We start from the raw sequence: 25,960 nt of genomic DNA on the forward strand, positions 1-25,960 counted from the left end.
CTAATGCGCCGGCACCAGGTTACACCCTCTCCCTTCTGTCATTGTCTTACAGCACGACAACAAACTATAGAGACACACATTACAACCACCTGCACTTAATACACATCTCTAGCCCAATGCGAGCAAACGGAGCAGTTTGTGCAGGTTAGGTTACTGAACGCACCTCTTGGTGTCTCCCGGGCAACAACACATTTTTTTTAGTCATCAGTCTACTGACTGATTTCATGCGGCCCGCCAAGAATTCCTGCCTTGTTCCAACCTCTTCTTCTCAGAATAGCGACTGCACCCTACGACCTCAATTGTTTTTCGGATGTATTCCAATCTCTGCGTCAAGATTTTACCCTCTACAGCTTTCCTGATGTCTTAACACATATCCTATCGTCCTGTCACTTCTCCTTGTCAGTATTTTCCACATATTCCTACCCACGCCGATTCTGCGGAGAACACCCTTATCAGTGCACCTAATTTTCAACATCTTTCTATAGCACTAATCCTCAAATGTTTCTATTCTCTTCTTTTTTGTTGTACCAACAGTCCGTGATTTACTATCATACAGTGCTCTGCTCCAAACGTACATTCTCAGAAATTTCTTCCTCAAATTAAGGCTGATTTTTGATGCTATCAGACTACTCTCGTCGAAGAATGCCCTCTTCGCCTCTGTTAGTAGCTTTTTACGTCCTTCTTAATTTGTCTCGCGTATATTATTTTGCTTCTAAGGTAGCAGGGTTCCTTAACGTCGTGTACTTCGTGGTCCTCAATTTTTGATGTTAAGTTTATCGTTAATCTCATTTCTGCTGCTCCGTATTGTTTTCGTCTTTCTTAGATTTACTCTCAATCCACATTGTGTACTCATTCGACTCTTCACGCAGTTCAGGGCGTCCGGTAATAATTCTTCTGCCCTTTCAGTGAGGAGAGTAACGCCATCATCGAATCTTATCATTAATACTTTTAACCTGAATTTTACCCCCGCTCTTGAGCTTTGATTTTCCTTATCTCGCTTCCATTATCAACAGGAACTTCACAACTGCCTCTCTGGTGCGTCTGCCTTCCTAAAGTCAAACTAATCGTCGTCTACAAATCCTAAATTTTCTTGTACATTCAACTGCATATTATTCTTGTCAGCAGCTTGAACGCATGAGACGTTAACTTGATTATGCGATACTTCCCGCAGTTGTCTGGGTAGAAGGATTTTACCAGTTCTGGTTCACTTTTCCCAAGAAAGCTCACTCACTCATAACACTGAACATTTAATATCGAACTTTGAACATAAACGTTGAACATAAGCGTTGGACGTTTATTATCAACTTTAACGTTGAACGTCTATATTCAACGTTCAATATTAAATCTTCAGTGTTACGAGTAAGTGAGCTTTCTTGGGAAAAGTGAGCCAGAACCGGTTAAATTCTTTTGCTTATCTGCCATACTGCTATTCATTTCTAATATGTGCTGAATAGTAAAGACTGCGTTTAGGCACGACCCTCGTTTTCTAGGGTTACACTGATGTGCCGGTAGTAATTCTTAGGGAAAGACCCGCAATTTTTGTAGGATAGCGGCTTTTACGTTAGACTGTTTCTGACTGAAGCACACTCAGTACAAGGAAAACTGACACAGCTGGACTTTCAGCCCCGGCGGCGAGCAGCGGCTAGGGGTTGCGTAACGGCCATCAGCGTCCAGTTGACTCGCCTGCCCCCTGCCCTGTGCTGTGGCGGGACGACCTCATTGCTCCAGGCCACGGGCCAGCCACTGCGTCCACACTGCACTGGCCCCACTGCCGACGTCCGATCCTCCAGTGGCGTTGCTCGCAACGTGCCACTGACAGCCCAGCCCCAGCAGCCCACCACTCTCCAACAGAACATGGAGGGTTAACACAGACCACCAATGATGTCAGCAGTCCCAGCTGGTAGTCTCCTAAAACAATGAAACAATTGTTGTCTTGTGACAGCCAGAGCGAGAGCACCAGCAGCAGCGAGTACTGTTTGTATAAAGCGTTATTTTGCATTTTGTTTACGACCTTCCACTAAGGAAGGGATTTTATTTGCGTTTATCTGCTCTGCATAGTAACTAACAGTTCTTGATAAAACTTTACGTAGTTTTCGTGTTAGATTTCTTAGTGTTTTCTTGATCGTTTAGAACAGAAAGCGCCCTAAAACCGTCTTTTGTTTGTTTCGCGGCCGTTAGCCACTAGTCACTTGAATCAGCAGTTGTCTTGTGACAGCCAGAGCGAGAGCACCAGCAGCAGCGAGTACTGTTTGTATAAAGCGTTTATTTTGCATTTTGTTTACGACCATCCACTAAGGAAGGGATTCTATTTGTGTTTATCTGCTCTGCATAGTAACTAACAGTTCTTGATAAAACTTTACGTAGTTTTCGTGTTAGATTTCTTAGTGTTTTCTTGATCGTTTAGAACAGAAAGCGCCCTAAAACCGTCTTTTGTTTGTTTCGCGGCCGTTAGCCACTAGTCACTTGAATCAGCAGTTGTCTTGTGACAGCCAGAGCGAGAGCACCAGCAGCAGCGAGTGCTGTTTGTATAAAGCGTTTTTGTACTTATTTGCTGCGCTTAGCTTTTAAATAGTTTTTCTGGGAAAACCTAGCGTAGTTTTCGCGTCTCGTATCTCAGTGAGTGTTTCTTGATTATCAGAGTAGCTCATCAGAAGATTATCTTGGGAATTTGTCACCGTATAGAGTAGGGTAAACATAGTCATGTGTAGGGACTGTGGTTGTTGTGAGCGGACGCAAGGAGAATTGGCCACTCTTCGGGGGCAGGTGGAGGCTTTGTCTGTTAGGCTCATCGAGCTCGAGGCGCAGGCGTCGGCTCGTAGTGGCGTTGGGGCAACTGTGGTGAGACCTATGCCTACTTCGGTGGCCTTGGAATCACATGGAACCCCTGATTTCGCTGCGTCTTCCGGCAGTGAGCATCTTACCGGTCAGCCATCACTCCAGGGTGAATGGCGGACAGTGGTGGGCTCGCGCGTGCCTGGCCGAAAGGCAAAGGTGGGATCTGGCCGCGTGGCAGCTGCCTTACCCCTTTCCAACAGGTACGGGGTGCTTCCTAGTGGTGATGACATCGTTTCCGAGCCACCACAGGATGCCTCGCCTGTTGGGCCAGTGGCCGATTCTCCGGCAAGGTCCCGACAGTCACAGAAGGCGGGCCTATTAGTTATAGGGAGCTCCAACGTTAGGCGGGTTATGGAGCCCCTCAGGAAAATAGCGGGTAGGTCGGGGAAGAATGCCAGTGTGCACTCGGTGTGCTTGCCGGGGGGTCTCGTCCGTAATGTGGAGGAGGCCCTTCCGGCAGCTATTGAACGCACTGGGTGTGACCGGCTGCAGATAGTAGCACATGTCGGAACGAATGACGCCTGCCGCTTGGGTTCTGAGGCCATCCTTGGTTCCTTCCGGCGGCTGGCTGATTTGGTGAAGACAACCAGCATCGCACGCGGAGTGCAAGCTGAGCTTAATATCTGCAGCATAGTGCCCAGAGTCGATCGCGGTCCTCTGGTTTGGAGCCGTGTGGAGGGTCTAAACCAGAGGCTCAGACGACTCTGCGACTATAATGGTTGCAAATTCATCGACCTCCGTTATTGGGTGGAGAACTGTAGGGCCCCCCTAGACAGGTCAGGCGTGCACTACACACCGGAAGCAGCTACTAGGGTAGCAGAGTACGTGTGGCGTGCACACGGGGGTTTTTTAGGTTAGAGGGACCCCCCCTTGGGCGAAACGATAAAATACCTGACGGCTTACCAGAGAGGACATTATCATCGTTGATAAAGAACGTCCGTCCTCAGAGACCAAAAACAGGAAAAGTTAACGTAATATTGGTAAACTGCAGGAGTATCCAGGGCAAGGTTCCTGAATTAGTATCTCTTATTGAAGGAAATAGTGCGCATATAGTATTAGGAACGGAAAGTTGGTTAAAACCGGAAGTGAACAGTAACGAAATCCTAGACACAGAATGGAATATATACCGCAAGGATAGGATAAACGCCAATGGTGGAGGAGTATTTATAGCAGTAAAGAATTCAATAATATCCAGTGAAGTTATTAGCGAATGCGAATGTGAAATAATCTGGGTTAAGTTAAGTATCAAAGGTGTGTCAGATATGATAGTCGGATGCTTCTATAGACCACCTGCATCAGCAACCGTAGTAGTTGAGCGCCTCAGAGAGAACCTGCAGAACGTCGTGAAGAAGTTTCGTGATCATACTATTGTAATAGGGGGAGACTTCAATCTACCAGGTATAGAATGGGATAGTCACACAATCAGAACTGGAGCCAGGGACAGAGACTCTTGTGACATTATCCTGACTGCCTTGTCCGAGAATTACTTCGAGCAGATAGTTAGAGAACCAACTCGTGAAGCTAACGTTTTAGACCTCATAGCAACAAATAGACCGGAACTTTTCGACTCCGTGAATGTAGAAGAGGGTATCAGTGATCATAAGTCAGTGATTGCATCAATGACTACAAGTGTAATAAGAAATGCCAAGAAACGAAGGAAAATATATTTGCTTAACAAGAGTGATAGGGCACAAATCGCAGAATATCTGAGTGACCACCATCAAACGTTCATTTCTGAGGAAGAGGATGTGGAACAAAAATGGAAAAAATTCAGAAACATCGTCCAGTACGCCTTAGATAAGTTCGTACCGACTAAGGTCCAAAGCGAGGGGAAAGATCCACCGTGGTATAACAATCATGTACGAAAGGTACTACGGAAACAAAGAAAGCTTCATCATAGGTTTAAGAGTAGTCGAATCATAGCTGATAAGGAAAAGCTGAACGAAGCGAAAAAGAGCGTAAAGAGAGCAATGAGAGAAGCATTCAACGAATTCGAACATAAAACATTGGCAAACAATCTAAACAAGAACCCTAAAAAGTTTTGGTCATATGTAAAATCGGTAAGCGGATCTAAATCCCCTATTCAGTCACTCGTTGACCACGATGGCACCGAAACAGAGGACGACCGAAGAAAGGCAGAAATACTGAATTCAGTGTTCCGAAACTGTTTCACTGCGGAAAATCGTAACACGGTCCCTGACTTCAGCCGTCGCACGGACGCCAAAATGGAAAATATTGAAATAAACGATATCGGAATTGAAAAACAACTGCTATCACTTAGTAGCGGAAAAGCATCCGGACCAGACGAGATACCCTTAAGATTCTACAGTGATTATGCTAAAGAACTTGCCCCCTTTCTATCAGCAATTTATCGTAGATCCCTGGAAGAACGTAAAGTATCTAGCGACTGGAAGAAAGCGCAGGTCGTTCCCATTTTCAAGAAGGGTCATAAATCAGATGCGAATAATTATAGGCCTATTTCGCTTACGTCAATCTGTTGTAGAATAATGGAACATGTTTTGTGTTCTCGTATTATGACGTTCTTAGATAATACAAATCTCCTTCATCATAACCAACATGGATTCCGCAAACAGAGATCATGTGAAACTCAGCTCGCCCTATTTGCCCAAGAAATTCACAGTGCCGTAGACACTGGCGAGCAGATTGATGCCGTATTCCTGGACTTCAGGAAGGCATTTGATACGGTTCCGCACTTACGTTTAGTGAAAAAAATACGAGCTTACGGAATATCGGACCAGGTTTGTGATTGGATTCAGGATTTCCTAGAAGAAAGAACACAACATGTCATTCTTAACGGTTCAAAATCTGCAGATGTAGAGGTAATTTCGGGAGTACCGCAGGGAAGCGTGATAGGACCTTTATTGTTTACAATATACATAAATGACTTAGTTGACAACATCGGTAGCTCCGTGAGGCTATTTGCAGATGACACGGTTGTCTACAAGAAAGTAGCAACATCAGAAGACTCGTACGTACTCCAGGAGGACCTGCAGAGGATTAATGCATGGTGCGACAGCTGGCAGCTTTCCCTAAACGTAGATAAATGTAATATAATGCGCATACATAGGGGCAGAAATCCATTCCAGTACGATTATGCCATAGGTGGTAAATCATTGGAAGCGGTAACGACCGTAAAATACTTAGGAGTTACTATCCGGAGCGATCTGAAGTGGAATGATCACATAAAACAAATAGTGGGAAAAGCAGGCGCCAGGTTGAGATTCATAGGAAGAATTCTAAGAAAATGTGACTCATCGACGAAAGAAGTAGCTTACAAAACGCTTGTTCGTCCGATTCTTGAGTATTGCTCATCAGTATGGGACCCTTACCAGGTTGGATTAATAGAAGAGATAGACATGATCCAGCGAAAAGCAGCGCGATTCGTCATGGGGACATTTAGTCAGCGCGAGAGCGTTACGGAGATGCTGAACAAGCTCCAGTGGCGGACACTTCAAGAAAGGCGTTACGCAATACGGAGAGGTTTATTATCGAAATTACGAGAGAGCACATTCCGGGAAGAGATGGGCAACATATTACTACCGCCCACATATATCTCGCGTAATGATCACAACGAAAAGATCCGAGAAATTAGAGCAAATACGGAGACTTACAAGCAGTCGTTCTTCCCACGCACAATTCGTGAATGGAACAGGGAAGGGGGGATCAGATAGTGGTACAATAAGTACCCTCCGCCACACACCGTAAGGTGGCTCGCGGAGTATAGATGTAGATGTAGATGTAGATGAACAATGACTGTGAAAATTTCATCCCTCTGAGGAAAACCATATTTCTCTGTACCAAACCGCAGCAGCTGCAATGTTGTAAATGGTGAATCATGAGAATAAAGTTTCTTCGCCTTCTGTTATTGTAGCGCACAAGTTCTGCCAGTAAAGAACAGAACATACTGGACACATAGCAGCGAATTTCTGATGCTGCGCTAACACTGCTACAGGGGCTTGGATAAATATGGAAACAACAAAAGTGCAACACATTACCATTCTTGATGTTGTTGTTGTTATTGTTGTGGTCTTCAGTCCTGAGACTGGTTTGATGCAGCTCTCCATGCTACTGTATCCTGTGCAAGATTTTTCAACTCCCGGTACCTACTGCAACCTACATCCTTCTGAATATGCTTAGTGTATTCATCTCTTGGTCTCCCTCTACGATGTTTACCCTCCACGCTGCCCTCCAGTACTAAATTGGTGATCCCTTGATGCTTCAGAACATGTCCTACCAACCAATCCCTTCTTCTAGTCAAGTTGTGCCACAAACTTCTCTTCTCCCCAATCCTATTCAATACCTCCTCATTAGTTATGTGATCTACGCATGTAATCTTCAGCATTCTTCTGTAGCACCACATTTCGAAAGCTTCTATTCTCTTCTTGTTTAACTATTTATCGTCCATGTTTCACTTCCATTCATGGCTACACTCCATACAAATACTTTCAGAAACGACTTCCTGACACTTAAATCAATACTCGATGTTAACAAATTTCTCTTTTTCAGAAACGCTTTCCTTGCCATTGCCAGTCTACATTTTATATCCTCTCTACCTCGACCATCATCAGTTATTTTGCTCCCCAAATAGCAAAACTCCTTTACTACTTTAAGTGTCTCATTTTCTAATCTTATTCCCTCAGCATCACCCGACTTAATTAGCCTACATTCCATTATCATTGTTTTGCTTTTGTTGATGTTCATCTTATATCCTCCTTTCAAGACACTGTCAATTCCGTTCAACTGCTCTTCCAAGTCCTTTGCTGTCTCTGACAGAATTACAATGTCATCGGCGAACCTCAAAGTTTTTATTTCTTCTCCATGGATTTTAATACCTACTCCGAATTTTTCTTTTGTTTCCTTTACTGCTTGCTCAATATAGACATTGAATAACATCGAGGACAGGCTACAACCCTGTCTCACTCCCTTCCCAACCACTGCTTCCCTTTCATGTCCCTCGACTCTTATAACTGCCATCTGGTTTCTGTACAAATTGTAAATTGCCTTTCGCTCCCTGTATTTTACACCTGCCAACTTCAGAATTTGAAAGAGAGTATTTCAGTCAACATTGTCAAAAGCTTTCTCTAAGTCCACAAATGCTAGAAACGTAGGTTTGCCTTTTCTTAATCTAGCTTTTAAAATAAGTCGTAGGGTCAGTATTGCCTCACGTGTTCCCATATTTCTACGGAATCCAAACCGATCTTCCGCAAGGTCGGCTTCTACCAGTTTTTCCGTTCGTCTGTAAAGAATTCGCGTTAGTATTTTGCAGCCGTGACTTATTAAACTGATATTTCGGTAATTTTCACATCTGTCAACACCTGCTTTCTTTGGGATTGCAGTTATTATATTCTTCTTGAGGTCTGAGGGTATATTGCTCACCAGATGTTAGAGTTTTGTCAGGACTGAATCTCCAGAGGCTGTCAGCAGTTCTGATGGAATGTTGTCTACTCCCGGGGCCTTGTCTCGCCTTAGGTCTTTCAGTGCTCTCTCAAACTCTTCACGCAGTATCATATCTCCCATTTCATCTTCATCTACATCCTCTTCCATTTCTATAACATTGCCCTAAAGTACATCGCCCTTGTGTAGACCCTCTATATACTCCTTCCACCTTTCTGCTTTCCCTTCTTTGCTTAGAACTGGGTTCCCATCTGAGCTCTTGATATTCATACAAGTCGTTCTATTTTCTCCAAAGGTCTCTTTAATTTTCCTGTAGGCAATATCTATCTTGCCCCAAGTGAGAGAAGCCTCTACATCCTTACATTTGTCCTCTAGCCATCCCTGCTTAGCCATTTTGCACTTCCTGTCGGTCTCATTTTTGAGTCATTTGTATTCCTTTTTGCCTGCTTCATTTACTGCATTTTTATATTGTCTCCTTTCGTCAATTAAATTCAGTATTTCTTCTGTCACCCAAGGATTTCTACTAGCCCTCGTCGTTTTACCTACTTGATCCTCTGCTGCCTTCACTACTTCATTCCTCAAAGCTACCCATTCTTCTTCTACTGTATTTTTTCCCCCATTCTTGTGAATTGTTCCCTTATGCTCTCCCTGAAACTCTGTACAACCTCTGGTTCTTTCAGTTTATCCAGGTCCCATCTCCTTAAGTTCCCACCTTTATGCAGTTTCTTCAGTTTTAATCTACAGTTCATAACCAATAGATCGTGGTCAGAGTCCACATCTGCCCCTGGAAATGTCTTACAATTTAAAACCTGGTTCCTAAATCTCTGTCTTACCATTATATAATCTATCTGATACCTTTTAGTATCTCCAGGATTCTTCCATGTATACAACCTTCTTTTATGATTCTTGAACCAAGTGTTAGCTATGATTAAGTTGTGCTCTGTGCAAAATTCCACCAGGCGGCTTCCTCTTTCATTTCTTACCCCCAATCCATATTCACCTACTACGTTTCCTTCTCTCCCTTTTCCTACTACCGAATTCCAGTCACCCATGACTATTAAATTATAGTCTTCCTTCACTATCTGAATAATTTCTTTTATTTCATCATACATTTCTTCAATTTCTTCATCATCTGCAGAGCTATTTGGCATATATACTTGTACTACTGTAGTAGGCGTGGGCTTCGTGTCTATCTTGGCCACAACAAGGCGTTCGCTGTGCTGTTTGTAGTAGCTTACCCGCATTCCTATTGTTTTATTCATTATTAAACCTACTCCTGCATTACCCGTATTTGATTTTGTATTTATAACCCTGTATTCACCTGACCAAAAGTGTTGTTCCTCCTGCCACCGTACTTCACTAATTCCTACTATATCCAACTTTAAACTATCCATTTCCCTTTTTAAATTTTCTAACCTACCTGCCCGATTAAGGGATCTGACATTCAACCCTCCGATCCGTAGAACGCGAGTTTTCTTTCTCCTGATAACGACGTCCTCCTGAGTAGTCCCCGCCCGGAGATCCGAATGGGGGACTATTTTACCTCCGGAATATTTTACCCAAGAGGACGCCATCATCATTTATCCATACAGGAAAGCTGCATGCCCTCGGGAAATATTACGGCCGTAGTTTCCCCTTGCTTTCAGTCGTCCGCAGTACCAGCACAGCAAGGACGTTTTGGTTGGTGTTACAAGGCCAGATCAGTCAATCATCCAGACTGTTGACCCTGCAACTACTGAAAAGGCTGCAGCCCCTCTTCAGGAACCATACGTTTGTCTCGCCTCTCAACAGATGCTGCCCCTCTTCAGGAACCATACGTTTGTCTCGCCTCTCAACAGATGCCCCTCCGTTGTGGTTGCACCTACGGTACGGCTATCTGTATCGCTGAGGCACGCAAGCCTCCCCACCAACGACAAGGTCTATGGTTCATGGGGGGAGATAGTAAAACGGGGGATTGATGTATAAATGTAAAAAGATGGGAGAAACCATATTCCCAGCTGTATGACTTGGAAGCGAGTACCCACTATACTACTTGCTGCCCTGATCGTGTCTAAAGTATTTGATTTGTCACCCACAGCAGGCGTCATTTGACCCTGTCTTCACAGTCACAGGGAATATAGTAAGGACGGAAGAGGTAATACAGCGTTGTTTAAATAAGAGTCGACCACAGACTCAATTAAATATCTATATTTTCATAAATACCCACAGACATACTAAAAAAGAAGCTCACAGATCGAAGATGATAACAAGGCCATTTGAAATAGGTGGCAAATGTGCCTGGATAACATAACGTTATTACTGTGCATTCGAACAACAGTCAGTCCAGTTCGCTCCGGGAAGCAGAAGAGACAACATCGGCGCTTGCTACCCAGCTAGTGCTCGAGCGTTGTATACTGTGATAGTTCGTTCCGGTATTTGTTCTACTTGCATAGGCTCCGGATTGCCGCGCGGAGTGGCCGCCTGGTTCGAGGCGCCATGTCACGGATTGCGCGGTCCCTCCCTCGGGTATGGGTGGGTGTGTTGTTCTTAGCGTAAGTTAGTTTAAGTTAGTTTAACTAGTGTGTACGTTAGGGACCGATGACCTCAGCAGTTTGGTCCCTTAGGAATTCACACACACACACATAGGCTCTGCCGAATTGTTGAAGTATATATCATGGCGACTGGAGCCCCTCTGCTCCACAAACTTCACAAAACCAGCCCCACAGTGTCCCACTGCATACTAAAGCATTTCATGTATTCATCAGTAAAGTGATAGCGACCCAATCATCGCGTACTGCAACGCAGACGCACTCCAACAACGTTCCACTAGTAGATGCAACTGCAGAAAGAGGCCTACAGCCCTCGCAGAAACGCCAACGGGACCTGGCGGACGAGGAAAAAGACGATGAGCCACGTTCAACGAGAAAAAATGGAGAAAGTGCCACGTGTCGACGCCACCCACCAGCATGTAAGATGCACTGCTAACATATAAGCAACTACCGACAGAGGGTCTTTCATCTTATTTGTTGAAAGCAGAGACAGATACATAGCCAGGCTCCACTCTACGGCAATAGACAAATCATTTGGCGGGACTGCGAGCCATTGTTCAGGTATATAATTAATATTACGATGGCAGGAAAATTAAGGCTGTGTTAGGATTAACTGTCAACACCTTCGTTCAACACTCATTCTTAGACGAAGCCGCAGGTTCGAATCCTGCCTCGGTCATGGATGTGTGTGATGTCCTTAGGTTAGTTAGGTTTAATTCGTTCTATGTTCTAGGCGACTGATGACCTCAGAAGTTAAGTCGCATAGTGCTCAGAGCCATTTGAACTATTTTAGACGAAGCAAGTTTGGAGGGGTACATTCCGAAGTTCTTCGCTACTAAACAGAGCATCATCAGTAACTGTGAAACTCGAGATGACGTGTTGCTGCATCGGGACGTTCAATAAAATTATAATGCTGAACGGGCTAAAGGTAACAAAGCCGTCCCCAGTTTTTGTTGCAGCATTTTAGATTACAGTGGCTCCCATATTGGAGCTCGCTGTTCTGTGGAAGTGTATGTACCTCCCGTCTTACAATGACATAATTGTTTGCAATTTGGGAACGGAAACCGACAGTGCAGCAGTAGCACAAGATGTGCGTACTGAGCAGACCCACACAGAAGTGATAACGATACGTGTGGGAGGGCCAGTCAACCAACCTGTGTTCACTGAACCGATGGTAACAGTGCTCTACTTCGAATCTCCTCAAACTTAAACCATTTTCTGCTTTCAGATATCTGACCAATTGTGTGGAACAACAGTTAATGGAACGTGCAATTCCGTCCCGTTCCATTCCGTTATCGGCCAGTGTGGATTCTGCCATTTGGAAAGCGCTGTGCAATGTTTTGTCATTCAGTTCCATTGCATCCCGTTCCGTTCTGTTAGCGGCCTATGTGAATGTTTCCATTTGAAATGCAATGTGGAATATTTTGACGTTCCATTCCCTTCAGTTCCGTTCTGTTTTCGGCCAGTACGAATGCTCCCACTTTTAAAGTGGAATTTTTTAAAGTTCAGTTCCGTTCCATTGTTGGCCACCGTGAATGCTACCATTTGGAGTGCACTGTGGAGTGTTTTCACGCTCAGTTCTGTCCCATTCCGTTCCGTTGTCGGCCAGTGCTTCCATTTAAAATGCACTGTGGAATATTTTGTCTTTCAGTTCTGTCCCCTTTCCATTCTCTTGTGGCCAGTGTGAATGCCGCCATTCTGGATGCCCTGTAGAATGTTCTGACTTTCAGTTCCGTCCCGTTCCGTTCCGTTGTCGGCCAGTGTCAGTGCTGCCATTTGTAATGGACTATGGAATGCTTTGACGTTCAGTTCCATTCCGTTCCGTTACGTCAACTTAGAATCAGTATTTAGTGAGTTCAAAGGCCGGAGGAATGGAACGGCACACCGTCTCTAATGGAACTGTGTGTAGTAAGGCAGCCGGCCGCTGTGGTCGAGCGGTTCTAGGCGCTTCAGTCCGGAACCACGCGGCAGCTACGGTCGCATACCTCCGGTATGGATGTGTGTGATGTCCTTAGGTTAGTTACGTTTAAGTAACTCTAAGTCTTGACAACTGTACCTTTAATTTTACACGAACTGTTACCTGTGCCTAAGCTCGCAAATCAGTAGTTTTGTTATGATAAGTGATGTAAAGTAAGCAAGCTAATAATTTATGAGTATGTTTGTATGATGATGATGTTTGGTTTGTTGGGAGCTCAACTCCGCGGTCATCAGCGACCGTACAAAGCGTCAATTTTTTCAGAGTCCAATTTTTTTTCGCATTCCGATCTACCCACTGTCACGAAAGATGGGAATGATGATGAAATGAAGAGGAAAACACAAACACCCAGCTTGCGGGCAGAGAAAACCCCCAACCTGGCCGAGAATCGAAACCGAATATGTTTGTATGTAGTGGTTCAAAATGGTTCAAATGGCTCTGAGCACTATGGGACTTAACCTCTGAGGTCATCAGTCCCTTAGAATAGAACTACTTATAGCTAACTAAACTAAGGACGTCACACACATCCATGCCCGAGGCAGGATTCGAACCTGCGACCGTAGCAGCAGCGCTCTTCCATTCTGAAGCGCCTAGAACCGCTCGGCCACAGCGGCCGGCGGAACCAAGATAAGAATTCAGCTCACAAAAATCTAGTCACAAGGCCCATGTCATTAATGCTGTATATGCAAAGTCTGCAACAAGCGTTAGCAAAATTAGCAAGTGAGTAGTTTCTTCAGTGATACGTCAGTCCAGTCATCTAGTAATTGAAGTAAGGTTTTGCCACCAGAGTGATACATACCAAACGTTTTTTATCTCATTTCAACGAGTTACATGGCCTACATTTCTAATCCATTCTTCCTAAGATGACTAATCGATTATTAACGAAACCAATTAATGGACCATAATGGAATACAGCCTCACTGAAAGCCTCCAACGCTATACGTGTACAGGCATGACGTCTCTCTGCTTGTCGTAAAACCCTTTAAACGGCACCGACGTTGTAAATCTTCTACTGTCTGAGAACGTATAAAAGACGTGTCATGCTCAGCGTCTAAAATCCGACGGGCTTGTAACTGTTCTAATGTTTCTTTAGCTCTTGAGGCCTTCTGACGTTCTACATCTAAGGTCTGCCAGATGTAAGATTGCTCCGAGATTTGTTGAGTTCGAGTAACTTTCGCAGCTCCACCCCTTTCAGAAAGATGAGCTAAACCAGACATAACTTTGCGCAGCAGGTTCTAACAATTTCAAATACTGTTCTCGCCCTTACCGTCGGATATTATTACGTATCTCCACAACAATGCGCCACAAAAATTGTCCAGGTTCGCCAGATGGTTTCGCGGTTCTTTTTAAAATTTCAAGAACTGCTTGTATGATTAAACAGTGTATTCGCACTGCCACTTAATAAACACCAAGAACTGCCAACCTTCATGCAACCGTCATTGGCATCCTACTAACATACTTCTTATGAGCCGCGATTTTTCATGTTTATTATTATTTTTTATTTTATTTTATTTTCTAAAGTTCCATGTATTCTTCCTCAAGAATTAAGCTATCTGCGTACCAAATTTTATCAAAATTGGTTCAGCGGTTTAGTCGTGAAAAGGTAACAGGAAGAGTTACATTCGGATTTGTAGAATTAGTATAAATTGTTCTACAACATAAAATTTCACATTCAATACATCTAAGTGCAGCAGCGAGTATTTTTGCTTCAGCCTAGAGCAGTGGTTCCCAACCTGGGGGTGGTTAACCCCTGAGGGGTAAAATGAAATTTTATGAGGGGTAGAAACTAAACGATTCGGTTCTGTTTCAGTTACTAAATTAAATTATTTTCAAAAGATAATTGTTATTATCACGATTTTGTAGGAATCTAATACTGATGATACAAGTTATCAATAATTACTTTTTCTCAATTAGAAGCGTCGATGTGGTGGAGCTTATAGGTTCATCACATAGTCCACCCACTACACACATACGTTGCGTGTTGTCCCGTACATCGCTGATGATAAAACTGAGACATATACGTAACAAATGCTAAATATGTCAAGAAAATATGTTCTCCAAGTTGTAGGTAGTAGCTGGAGTGTGTGTGTATCGTGTGTATTGAACCGGGAACCTAGAAACGACGGAGAGGCGTCGTTCCGCCGTAGCCCTCAGTGGTTCACAACCCCACAACAGGCCACCCACTACACCGCCGCCCACACCGAACTCAGGGTTATTGTGTGGTTCGTTCGGCCCCCCCCCCCCCCCCGGGAATCTCCCCCCACCCCGCCCCCCCCCCCCTCCCCGGGAACGTCGCATATCAGACGAGTATAACCCCAATGTTTACGTGTAGAGTAATTAGGTGTACGCGTACGTGGAGACAGTGTTTGCACAGCAATCGCCGACATAGTGTAACTCAGGTGGAATAAGGGGAACCAGCCCGCATTCACCGAGGCAGATGGAAAACCGCCTTAAAAACCATCCACAGGCTGGCAGGCACACCGGACCTCGACACTAATTTGCCGGGAGGATTCGTGCCGATCGGGAAGCAGCGCCTTAGACGGTGCAGAGCACCTGCAGTACTTCATAAATTGCTTCATTACTCCCTTCAAAAGAGATAAATGAATTCATTGACAGCATGACGCAGCAGTAATTTCATAAGGGTTATTATAGGGATGTACACAGCTTTGGTATTATTATTATTATGGTTATTATTATTAGAACAGTTAGACGCAAAGGGTTAGCGACCTGAAGTCGCGCCATTGCTGCCAGTTCAGACTTAAGGAGTGCAGCAATGAAGTGATTTACATAGAGTAAGTATAGCGCCCACACGTGAAAGTCTTTGGTTTTAAATGGGGTTGCGGTGTACAGGTCAAGCAGATGCCGCAATGGAGAGGAGTAATGCAGGGGAAGTATGCTTTTGCACCAAGTGTAGCCTCGCTGTGTATACTTAACTTTCATTTCTGAGATTGAGTTGTGGGCAGCACTTGCGATGCACCGCCAATTCCTTCGTCATTTATTCTAACACGCACACATACACGCAAACTAAATATGTGAGACATGGGACTTAGGGAAAGGCAGGGTTCGGTGTGGACGGGGCCTTACTCAGTTACCGTTGGTTGCTCAATTTTTATTTCTTTTAAAATCACGTACACTTTATTTGGAAACAACTGCAAATGAGGTTGACAATAAGTAACAGCTATCAAATTTGACTATTAAGACACAATGTCTAATAAAAAATTCTTAAGCAAGTTGCTCTCACGGCTGAAAGCCTTATTGACCAGAAATTCAAATTATTTGTCAGCTGAAGGCCCCAATAGTAATAATTATATATACAGGGTGAGTCACCTAACATTACCGCTGGATATATTTCGTAAACCACATCAAATACTGACGAATCTATTCCACAGACCGAACGTGAGGAGAGGGGCTAGTGTAATTGTTTAATACAAACCACACAAAAATACACGGAAGTATGTTTTTTAACATAAACCTAGGTTTTTTTAAATGAAACAACGTTAGTTTTGTTAGCACATCTGAACATATAAACAAATACGTAATCAGTGCCGTTTGTTGCATTGTATAATGTTAATTACATCCGGAGATGTTGTAACCTAAAATTGACGCTTGAGTACCACTCCTCCGCTGTTCGATCGTGTGTATCGGAGAGCACCGAATTACGTAGGGATCCAAAGGGAACGGTGATGGACCATAGGTACAGAAGAGACTGGAACAGCACATTACGTCCACATGTTAACACCTTTTTATTGGTGTTTTTCACTGACGCACATGTACATTACCATGAGGGGTGAGGTACACGTTCGACGGGCGTTTCATAGGACGTGGAGGACGCATTAATTGGCCAGCCCGTTCTCCTGATCTTACACCTCTGGACTTCTTTCTGTGGGGTACGTTAAAGGAGAATGTGTACCGTGATGTGCCTACAACCCCAGAGGATATGAAACAACGTATTGTGGCAGCCTGCGGCGACATTACACCAGATATACTGCGGTGTGTACGACATTCATTATGCCAGAGATTGCAATTGTGTGCAGCAAATGATGGCCACCACATTGAACATCTATTGGCGTGACATGTCGGGACACACTCTATTCCACTCCGCAATTGAAAACGGAAACCACGTGTGTACGTGTACCTCACCCCTCATGGTAATATACATGTGCGTCAGTGAAAAAGATCAATAAAAAGGTGTTAGCATGTGGACGTAATGTGCTGTTCCAGCCTCTTCTGTACCTAAGGTCCAACACCGTTCCCTTTGGATCCCTACGTAATTCGGTGCTCTCCGATACACACGATCGAACAGCGGAGGAGTGGTACTCAAGCGTCAACTTTAGGTTACAATATCTCCGGATGTAGTTAACATTTTACAATGCAACAAACGGCACTGATTACGTATTTGTTTTTATGTTCAGATGTGCTAACAAAACTAACGGGATTCCATTTAAAAAAACGTAGGTTTGTGTTAATAAACATACTTCCGTGCATTTTTTTATGGTTTGTATTAACCAATTACACTAGCCCCTCTCCTCACGTTCGGTCTGTGGAATAGATTCGTCAGTATTTGATGTGGTTTACAAAATATATCCAGCGGTAACGTTAGGTGACTCACCCTGTATATATATATATATATATATATATATATATATATATATATATATATATATATATATATATTAAAAACAATCATCACAGTCTGATCAAACCAAGAGAGAAAAGGATCGGCCTGGGAAAGTCGCTCAACTTCGTAACTGTTGAGACAGGCAGCCAAGAGCTGTATTCACTTTACCGGATGGCAGCTCAAACTAGTGACAGTTTAAACGCAGACCAACACTCTTGCAAAATGTACCTAACGTCGGATAACGAATACAACAATGTAATAACCAAGGAAGGCGGAACTGACTGACAGCACTGCGTCTTCAGAATCCGGTGTTTAGAACATCCAGAAGCAGAAGGAACCACTACGACCAATGTAGTCCAAAAGAAACAACATATCCGGACCAAAATGAAGGAGGCTGTCGAACTACACACCTAACCAGACAGCAGTGGCAAGGCGAGCAAAGGTACACTCCACGGAAACACGTTGACCTCCAGAGCAGGTAACTGGGGCGTTAGCGCCCTCTAGGCAGAAAAATACTGCTGGTTGAACTTTACCAACACGGACAAGGAATTCAATGTTTAATAACAAGAAGCGGAGACTGCTAACTAATCTAATCTCACTAACAAGGGGAGGCCGCCAATTGTGAAAGTCAGATTCGATTCATACTGCGCATAATAAAAGCTCATGGCCAGAGGTGTAATGTGGTAAAGCACCAAGATGCACTTCTCAGCCGTTGTCGAGAAAATCGACAGTTAAAAGAAACCGTTGCGGTGAAATGCTCTCTACGGTTAATAGTTTTATACAGCGTCGTGGCGCAGCGGTAAGCGCTCGGGTTTGTAATTGGAAGGTCGGTCGCCAGATCGAATCTCGCGCCATGCTACATTTTTTTTATTATTAGTTTTTTGTAATTCAAATATATATATATATATATATATATATATATATATATATATATATATAAACTATTAATGAATTGCTTATGCATTTTGGTGCAGGCGGATCGCTCTCCAATTGTACCGCCTCAATTTTTCCGTTTGTTTAACAGAGTGTACCAAAGCTCTCACGTCCGCACTGATTTTCTCGACGATGTTATAAGTTGCGCTAGGGACCGCATCTACCTTCTTTCAAAGTTAGCAGGCAACTACGCTTTTATGCGGCGGCTCGTTTCGGCCCATTCAACATCTGTCCTTCAAGTATAACGAGCGAGTAACGGAGCTTATATTTCATACCTGCCACAGCAAATTTGTGTTCGTGGGGTTTCTATTCTAATTCGAACGTTTGACTTACGCTATACGTATTCGTTTCGGAATATCGTTTCTGCGTCTTCCGTTAACTATACGTGGTTAACATTATGAAGACAATTAATAACATTTGTGAAATACAACTTTGTTTGCGGAAAACATAATGATGTTCGAAGTCGCCAGTTTTTCCACGACAAACGACCTTCAACAACTTATTATATGCATAATTGTTGCAACTGATTGCCTGGAATTATATATATATATATACATATATATATATATATATATATATATATATATATATATATATGTGTGTGTGTGTGTGTGTGTGTGTGTGTGTAGACACATTTGAATAACAAAAAACAAATACTAAAAAAAAAAAATTGCATGGCGTGAGATTCGATCCGGCGACCTTCGGATTACGAACCCGAGCGCTTACCGCTGCGCCACGACGCTGTCGATAGCTATTAATCGTTGAGAGTATTTCACCGCAATGGTTTCTTTTGACTGTCGATTTTCTCGACACCGGCTGAGAAGTGCATCTTGGTGCTTTGCCACATTACACCTCTGGCCATGAGCTTTTATCATGCGCAGTATGAATTGAATCTGAATTTCACAATTGGCGGCCTCCCCTTGTAAGTCCAAACAATCCACTCGTTGCTCTCCATCTCAAGGACCCTGCGAGTAGCAATGTGCGAATAAACAGCGTGATCTCAAAATAGTGGAGGTTTCACTGCTGGTTTAATGTTCACTCAACCATCCTGGGTCCGGTGGACCACGAGGTTGCGGCCCTCGCAACTGCAGCCCCCGATCTGGCAATGCCCGCGTGCCACCAGCGGTCCCAGCATGTCGTCGTGCTACCGGACCTCACTGCTGCCCTGTCCCAACGGAACTCCACCACACACTCTGACCTGGAAAACACTTGACGTCCTTCCAAAGATAGTACCACGGTACTAGATATCGATAACCGCTGCTGCTGCCACTTGTGGATAGACAATGCTAGCAAAGGTAGTGGTCCCAGTAAACGCGAGAAGAAATCGAGACGACTCTATCCCTATTACACAATGCCAACCTACCAACGGCATCAATGCAAACCGCAACATGGCTCAATATGATTAATCTTTCATCATTTTAAAAATAAAAGTGTTGCAAGAAAAGTGTTTCATTCTACACTTTAGTTAGGTGCTAAAATTGGTGATACTCTGGGTAACAGAGGGGTGGGCAACAGATGACAAGTGACAAGAGGGGGGGGGGGGGGGATGATACTATCTAATGCCTGATTGTACTCAGGTCTATGAAAGGTTGGGAACCAGTGGCCTAGAGTAATCGGCGATATGGGGAGCCTCTCGATATTGCCTACGTCTACATGTATTCTCCGCTAGCCACCAAGCAATCTGCAATCTGTGGCGGAGGGCATTATGCGTGCTGTCCCCCCCCCCCCCCCCCCCCCCCCCTCGGCTGTTCCACTCACGGATTGCGCGAGGGATAAGCGACTGTCTGAACGCCTCAGTGTGAGCTCTGATTTCCCTTATCCTTGAACAGTGATCATTGCGCGATATGAAAGTTGGTGGTAATAATATATGCTCTAGATCCCTGGCGAAGATCGGACTTTGGAATTTAGTGAGCAGCCCCTTCTGTTTAGCGCGTCGTCTTGCAGTGCCCCACTTGAAACTTTCTATGAGATTTGTAACGCTCTCGCAGTGGCTAAATGTACCAGTCACGAGTCCTGCCGGTCTTCTTTGGACCTTCTTAATCTCTTGAATCAGACCCAACTGGTAAAGGTCTCATACAGACGAACAATACTCTAAGACTGGACGAACTAACGTATTGTAAGCAATTTCCTTTGTTGAAGGACTGCATCGCTTCACGATTCTGCTTATAAATTCCAATCTAGAGTTCGCCTTAACCGTTACTTGTATAATCCGATCGTTCTATTCGACATAATTTCGAATAGTCATACCCAGATACTTGGCGGATGTTACCGCTTTCAAAGACGGCATTTATTTTGTACTCTTACATTAATGGGGACTTTCGCTTTGTTATACGCAGTATGTTACACTTACTAATATTGAGAGATAACTGCCAGTCATTACACTACGCATTTATTTTCTGTAAATCCTCATTGATTTATTCACAACTTTCATGTGATACTACTTTCCTGTAGGCTATAGTATCATCGGCTAACAATCTAATGCGCTGTCAATACTATCAACCAGATCCTTTATGTAAATCGTAAAAAGCAGCGGAGCTATTACGTTCTTATATGAAAGTTCAACTCTTACATTACAGATTACTTTCAGTCGACCACCCCAGTAAAAATTTTGCTTACACCAGAGATTTCTAAGTCGCTCTCACGTGCCTCGCTGTGTAGTTCATGGCGGAACGTGTTTCGTGCCAATATTTGTTATACGCTGTCCTATCACATACTCACGTGGAGCGGGGGGGGGGGGGGGAAGGGGGGGGGGGAATAACACAGTGCCCTGTACTTGCTGGGGTCCCATATTACTTTCATCACCATTACACAAGATATGCGAGGGAGGCAGTCTAATATTGTTGCGCAGTCTAGCTAGAATACTATTTCTCTATGCCCAGCTGACCAGGAACCTGAATAGGGGTTGTACTCTGGAGTTAAGTCACTCTGCTGTGGTTTCACTGATTATCATGTGTACGTTGTGAAAGCAATCTGTCCTACCTGATTTGAGAGAAGGCCTGAGACCGCTCATTTTGCCAAGGTACGGGAAAAATGACTAAACAGACAAAGTCCACAGTCCCCTCTCCTTTGACTCTTAACCTAAGGGAAAAAACGACTAAGCAGTGCCCTGTCTAGCATTTATCGCTTTTGACTGTTAATTCCGGCAATGACATCTTTACACAAGTACAGTTTGCTATATGCAATGACGTATTTAGGGACAGCCCCAAAACTCGTTGTACGCCACGCAGTGACGGTACGTTGCAGTGGTGCCAGTGGGAGCTGGACATGGCGAAGCACCAGGTGTGGGAGGACGGCAGCGACTTCCTGCTGCTGCTGGAGCTGGAGCGGCTGGAGCGGCGGCGGCTGCCGCGCCACCTGCGCGACTTCATGGAGACGCGCACCTACCTGGAGTGGCCGGCGCGGCCCGCGGCCGAGGCGGACGAGGCGGCGGCCTGGGGCAAGCTGCGCGACGCGCTCAGCCCGAGCCTGCACCAGCAGCGGCAGCGGGCCCGCCAGCTGCAGCGCGCCGCCAGCCAGCGCCGCCGCCAGCAGCAGCACCGCGACCACCAGCTGCACCAGCTGCACGGGAGGCGCTCCGCCGCCGACGACGCCGACGACGCGTGAGTAGCCAGCCCATAGCGGCGTCGCATTTGGCAATATAGGCTACGTTAGCAGATCCGAAATAAATTAAGAAAAATGTTCCTCACTGTAGCGCCTTGGCACCATAGTCGTTCGCGATATACATCAGTTAAATAAAATGTTCTCTGGTTTCCAACCGCGTCAATTGCTTAAAACTACACGAGCTTTCGGCCAAGCACTTCTTGGCCATTGTCGGGAAGTCGGTGAAGTCGTCAGTGGAGCCATAAGCCAGGAATTACGACACGCGAATCACTCGCACACCATGCAGCATGTACTACAACGCTCGGCTGAGGGACCGGATAGCCCAGTCGGTAGAGCGCTAGACCTTCAACCAAAGGGTCCCGGGTTCAAGCCCCCGTCCAGGCGAAAATTAATACACTGCCGTAACGGCTAATGTGCTGGCAACGAAAGCACTACAGAAACGAGTGAGGCCATGTCGTGTTCTGCCATCAGATTGCTTGTAAAGGAGGTATGACTGCCAGTGGGCTGATGGTGCGCCCTGGCAGTCATATCACTTGACAATGGCCAAGAAGTTGTAAGATGGCAAGAACTATGCCCCTTACATGAAGTCATTAAAGATCACCTAACTCACGTTGAGCGAACAGTAGGGCTGAACAAAAATGACTGATAAGGCACAATGCATCTTGTAGAGGGTATACTAAGGACGTATTGGAATAATTAATGCCGGGTGATGGTTTTTGTAGTGGCGTGGCAAGACAGCCAAGCCACTCGGAGGTAGCCGAAAGGCACGCGTTAAGCCCACGCAGATTGGTGTAAGGTCTGGAACAAGGTAAAGTAATTATCCTATAAAGAAAAGAACGTAGTTCTTGGAATACTTAACTTTAATCCACAATTGGAGAACATCGCTCTTGTTTCGACATAATTACACTGAATATAAACTGGTAATGGCGCCTTGCTAGGTCGTAGCAAATGACGTAGCTGGAGGCTATGCTAACTATCGTCTCGGCAAATGAGAGCGTATTTGTCAGTGAACCATTGCTATTAACGTCGGCTGTACAACTGGGGCGAGTGCTAGTAAGTCTCCCTAGACCTGCCGTGTGGTGGTGCTCGGTCTGCAATCACTGATAGTGGCGACACGCGGGTCCGACGTATACTAACGGACCGCGGCCGATTTAAAGGCTACCACCTAGCAAGTGTGGTGTCTGGCGGTGACACCACAGTTTTAAAGTAATTCACACCACATGAAAACTTTGTGGAAACGCGTTGATTTACTGGAGGCTAGTTTATCCCAGGGAATAACTGACCTTGGCCGGCGGGGGAGCGTCGAAGGGAAGCGACAATAGGCAGCTTAGGGCGGCTCAAGCTCTGAGAAAGCTGTAATGGGGCGCGACCTCCAGCTGCCTTAAGATGAGTGACACTGAGTGGGTGGTTGACCCCATGCTGGTGTACTGGGAAGCAGACGGAGAACTTGTACGCCTGTTGATAAATGTCCGTCGTCCCGTTTTCAGTGAAACATGCGAGAAAGCCGCGCAAAGCTACGGTAGAGCAGTCAACAGAGGTCAAAATATGCGTGTTCGTGACTATAGCAACTTCACGCTGAATTCACGGTCCGCAGAGTCTGAAGTAAATCAGGTGAAAAGCGACAGAAGGAAATATGCTGGCCTCCGATGGGAACGTAGGACCGAGGAATCTGAAGTACTCTCCTGGGAGTCAGAATTCCGGAAAAATTTGATGCTAACCTTGATGGGTGGCCTGGGACGAGCTAAACAGCAGAAGTTGAGAGGAAGGGAAATTTTGTGGGAATTTGTTCACTTCCCAGAGCAGGCATTGGGAAGCGACGCATAATTAACGCGACTTGCGTTGCAATTGGCGTAAGTGATTTTGCTGGAGGGGAACCCGAGGTGAAGAGCGGACTGGGAAAAGTCTCTATGGTGGTCTTCCGTTCCCAGCTTGCCTAGAGTGCGGACGTGGCGTTCTTTTCTCAGTTTGCCTGAGAGAGAGTGAGCATCTCTGCAGTTTAGGACTTAGCAAATGGAACGATTGAGCTGGAGATAGAAAGTTTTGCTTCAGCTATGTACTGAGCAAGATAGCTAGGAGTGAATAGACGAGCGCAGCCTTGCAGCACCACGAGACCGGCCGACGTCCTCACAACGACGCCTCCCCGGCACGCTGAATTCGGTGATATTGGACCCGCTCTGGCTTGAATTAGGCCACATTTGTTGGATCACGTCAGTAAAGTTTCCACGAGGATTTCATGGGCAGTGTATTGGGGAATTCTCGCACTTTGCACTACGCCTGGGTCAGTCGATAGGGATTAATTTTGATTTATCGCGCTTTACTCTACGTAAACGCAATTTATTACCACTGCCTGATAGGAGAGTCATGTAATGTGATGATGGAAGGTCGGGAGTTAAAATAAATTTGTGCTAATCGACTGCATCTGTTTTCAATCAAGTAGTTGAAATTCCAAGTCATTTTCTTAATTATATGTTCAACATTTGCATCTGGTGTTCAATAGCTGAATATAACATCAATTTGCACCCCTTTTTAATTAAAAGTGATCAATTCTGAATCAATTATTGTCAACACTGCCACCGCAGTTCAATCAGGAGTCACAGGGCCTTATTACTTTCTTTGCGTTATCCGATATTGCGGCAGTTTTGCACTCTCTGTTGATCTGTTAGTCAATTAGCTGGGGTGAACACACGCCAAAACCAGATAAGTGACGGGTGGTGTGTTACAAAGTGCTTGGCTGAAAGATCGTGTAGTTTTAAGCAATTGACGCGGTTGGAAACCAGAGAACATTTTATTCAGTGTTATCGCTGCGAGACTCTGCATTCATACATTACGTACCTCTACGGGGAGGAAATGTGGCGCAGCGTAAAACGTCTCGGAAAGCTCCGTGTCAAGAAGGCAAGCCTTCCTACTGCGCTGCCGCAACGAGAAAATCATTCCACTATTTGCTATGGTATTCCATCATATCAACACCGCTGCCACCAGGAAGATATTTCTTCGTGTCAGCTTTGCATTATTATGAGAAAGGATTCACAACACAAGGCAACAGCTGGATGCAAATGGACGTGCTCTTATGGCCTTGCACCTGCAGTTATCAAGAACACTCACAGCTTTGGACTGGGAATAGGTCGACGCTGCTACGGTTTCTCAACAGACGTCAGCACAGAAACGAACTACAGAGAAGCAGAAAGGAAAGTTCGGCCGCCTTTGGCAACAGCAACATGTTGCGGACCATAGATCTTCAGAACGCACCGTCATCAACTCGACGGCGAGAGATATAGACGCGGGTGCAATGTCGGCACTTAAGAAACGACTTTCGCACCTTCACCGCGGGACATTCCTGTCTGTGAAATAATAAGCGGTGTTGAACAGGCAGTCCACAAGCTCCCACATGAAACAGCGGACGAAATACAGCGAGAAACCAGCCGTATACTGACAAAGGCGAAGTTACCAGCATCCAACATGACCAGGGCTTCGCGCAACGGCCTTCGACCACTCCGTAATGATGAAAGCATTGTGGAACTTCCTGTTCACCAAGGCAATGCCGCCGTAATTATGGAGTTCGAGGACTATGATACGAAGATCTGTGCGCTACTGAACGAAGATACTTATCGGAAACTCCCACGCCACCCGACATCAAGAATAGTAAGAAAAACATCAGAACTTCTTTAGCGATCTTCAGTGGAAGACTGTGTGGTTAAGAATCTTCTCCCGCAGGCGCCTAGACCACCTACTGCTTATGGTTTACCGAAGATACACAAGGACGGGACGGCAATTCCCCTTATTGTGTCTACAATAGTTTCTCCAACATACAAGCTGGCGAAGTACTTGGCCAAGCTCCTCGCTCCACATGTGGGACACTGCAAACATCATATAAAAAACTCAGCAGAATTTGTCAGATGAATCAACCGTCTACGCCTTAGTGAGAATGGTATTATGGTCAGTTTTGATGTAGTGGCGCTGTTTACGAATGTGCCTATCAAAGACGCTTTGGACCTAATTTCCCAGTACTTTGTAAGTGATGTGGTCGAGCTATTTAGGCACACTCTTACGTCCTCCTAT

At 45.0% G+C, this 25,960-nt stretch overlaps 1 protein-coding gene across 1 annotated transcript in view; it reads left to right on the plus strand.

The window, feature by feature from the left end:
* Positions 1-21,907, plus strand: part of LOC124605949 (toll-like receptor 2) — a 345,947-nt gene extending 324,040 nt beyond the window's left edge. Inside the window, exon 11 of the mRNA XM_047137910.1 lies at positions 21,548-21,907. Within this exon, the coding sequence (XP_046993866.1) occupies positions 21,548-21,907 (360 nt within the window). The remainder of the gene's footprint in view (positions 1-21,547) is intronic.
* The last annotated feature ends 4,053 nt before the right edge of the window (positions 21,908-25,960 follow it).

The sequence above is a fragment of the Schistocerca americana genome, chromosome 3, assembly GCF_021461395.2.
Source record: "Schistocerca americana isolate TAMUIC-IGC-003095 chromosome 3, iqSchAmer2.1, whole genome shotgun sequence".
NCBI lineage: Eukaryota > Metazoa > Arthropoda > Insecta > Orthoptera > Acrididae > Schistocerca > Schistocerca americana.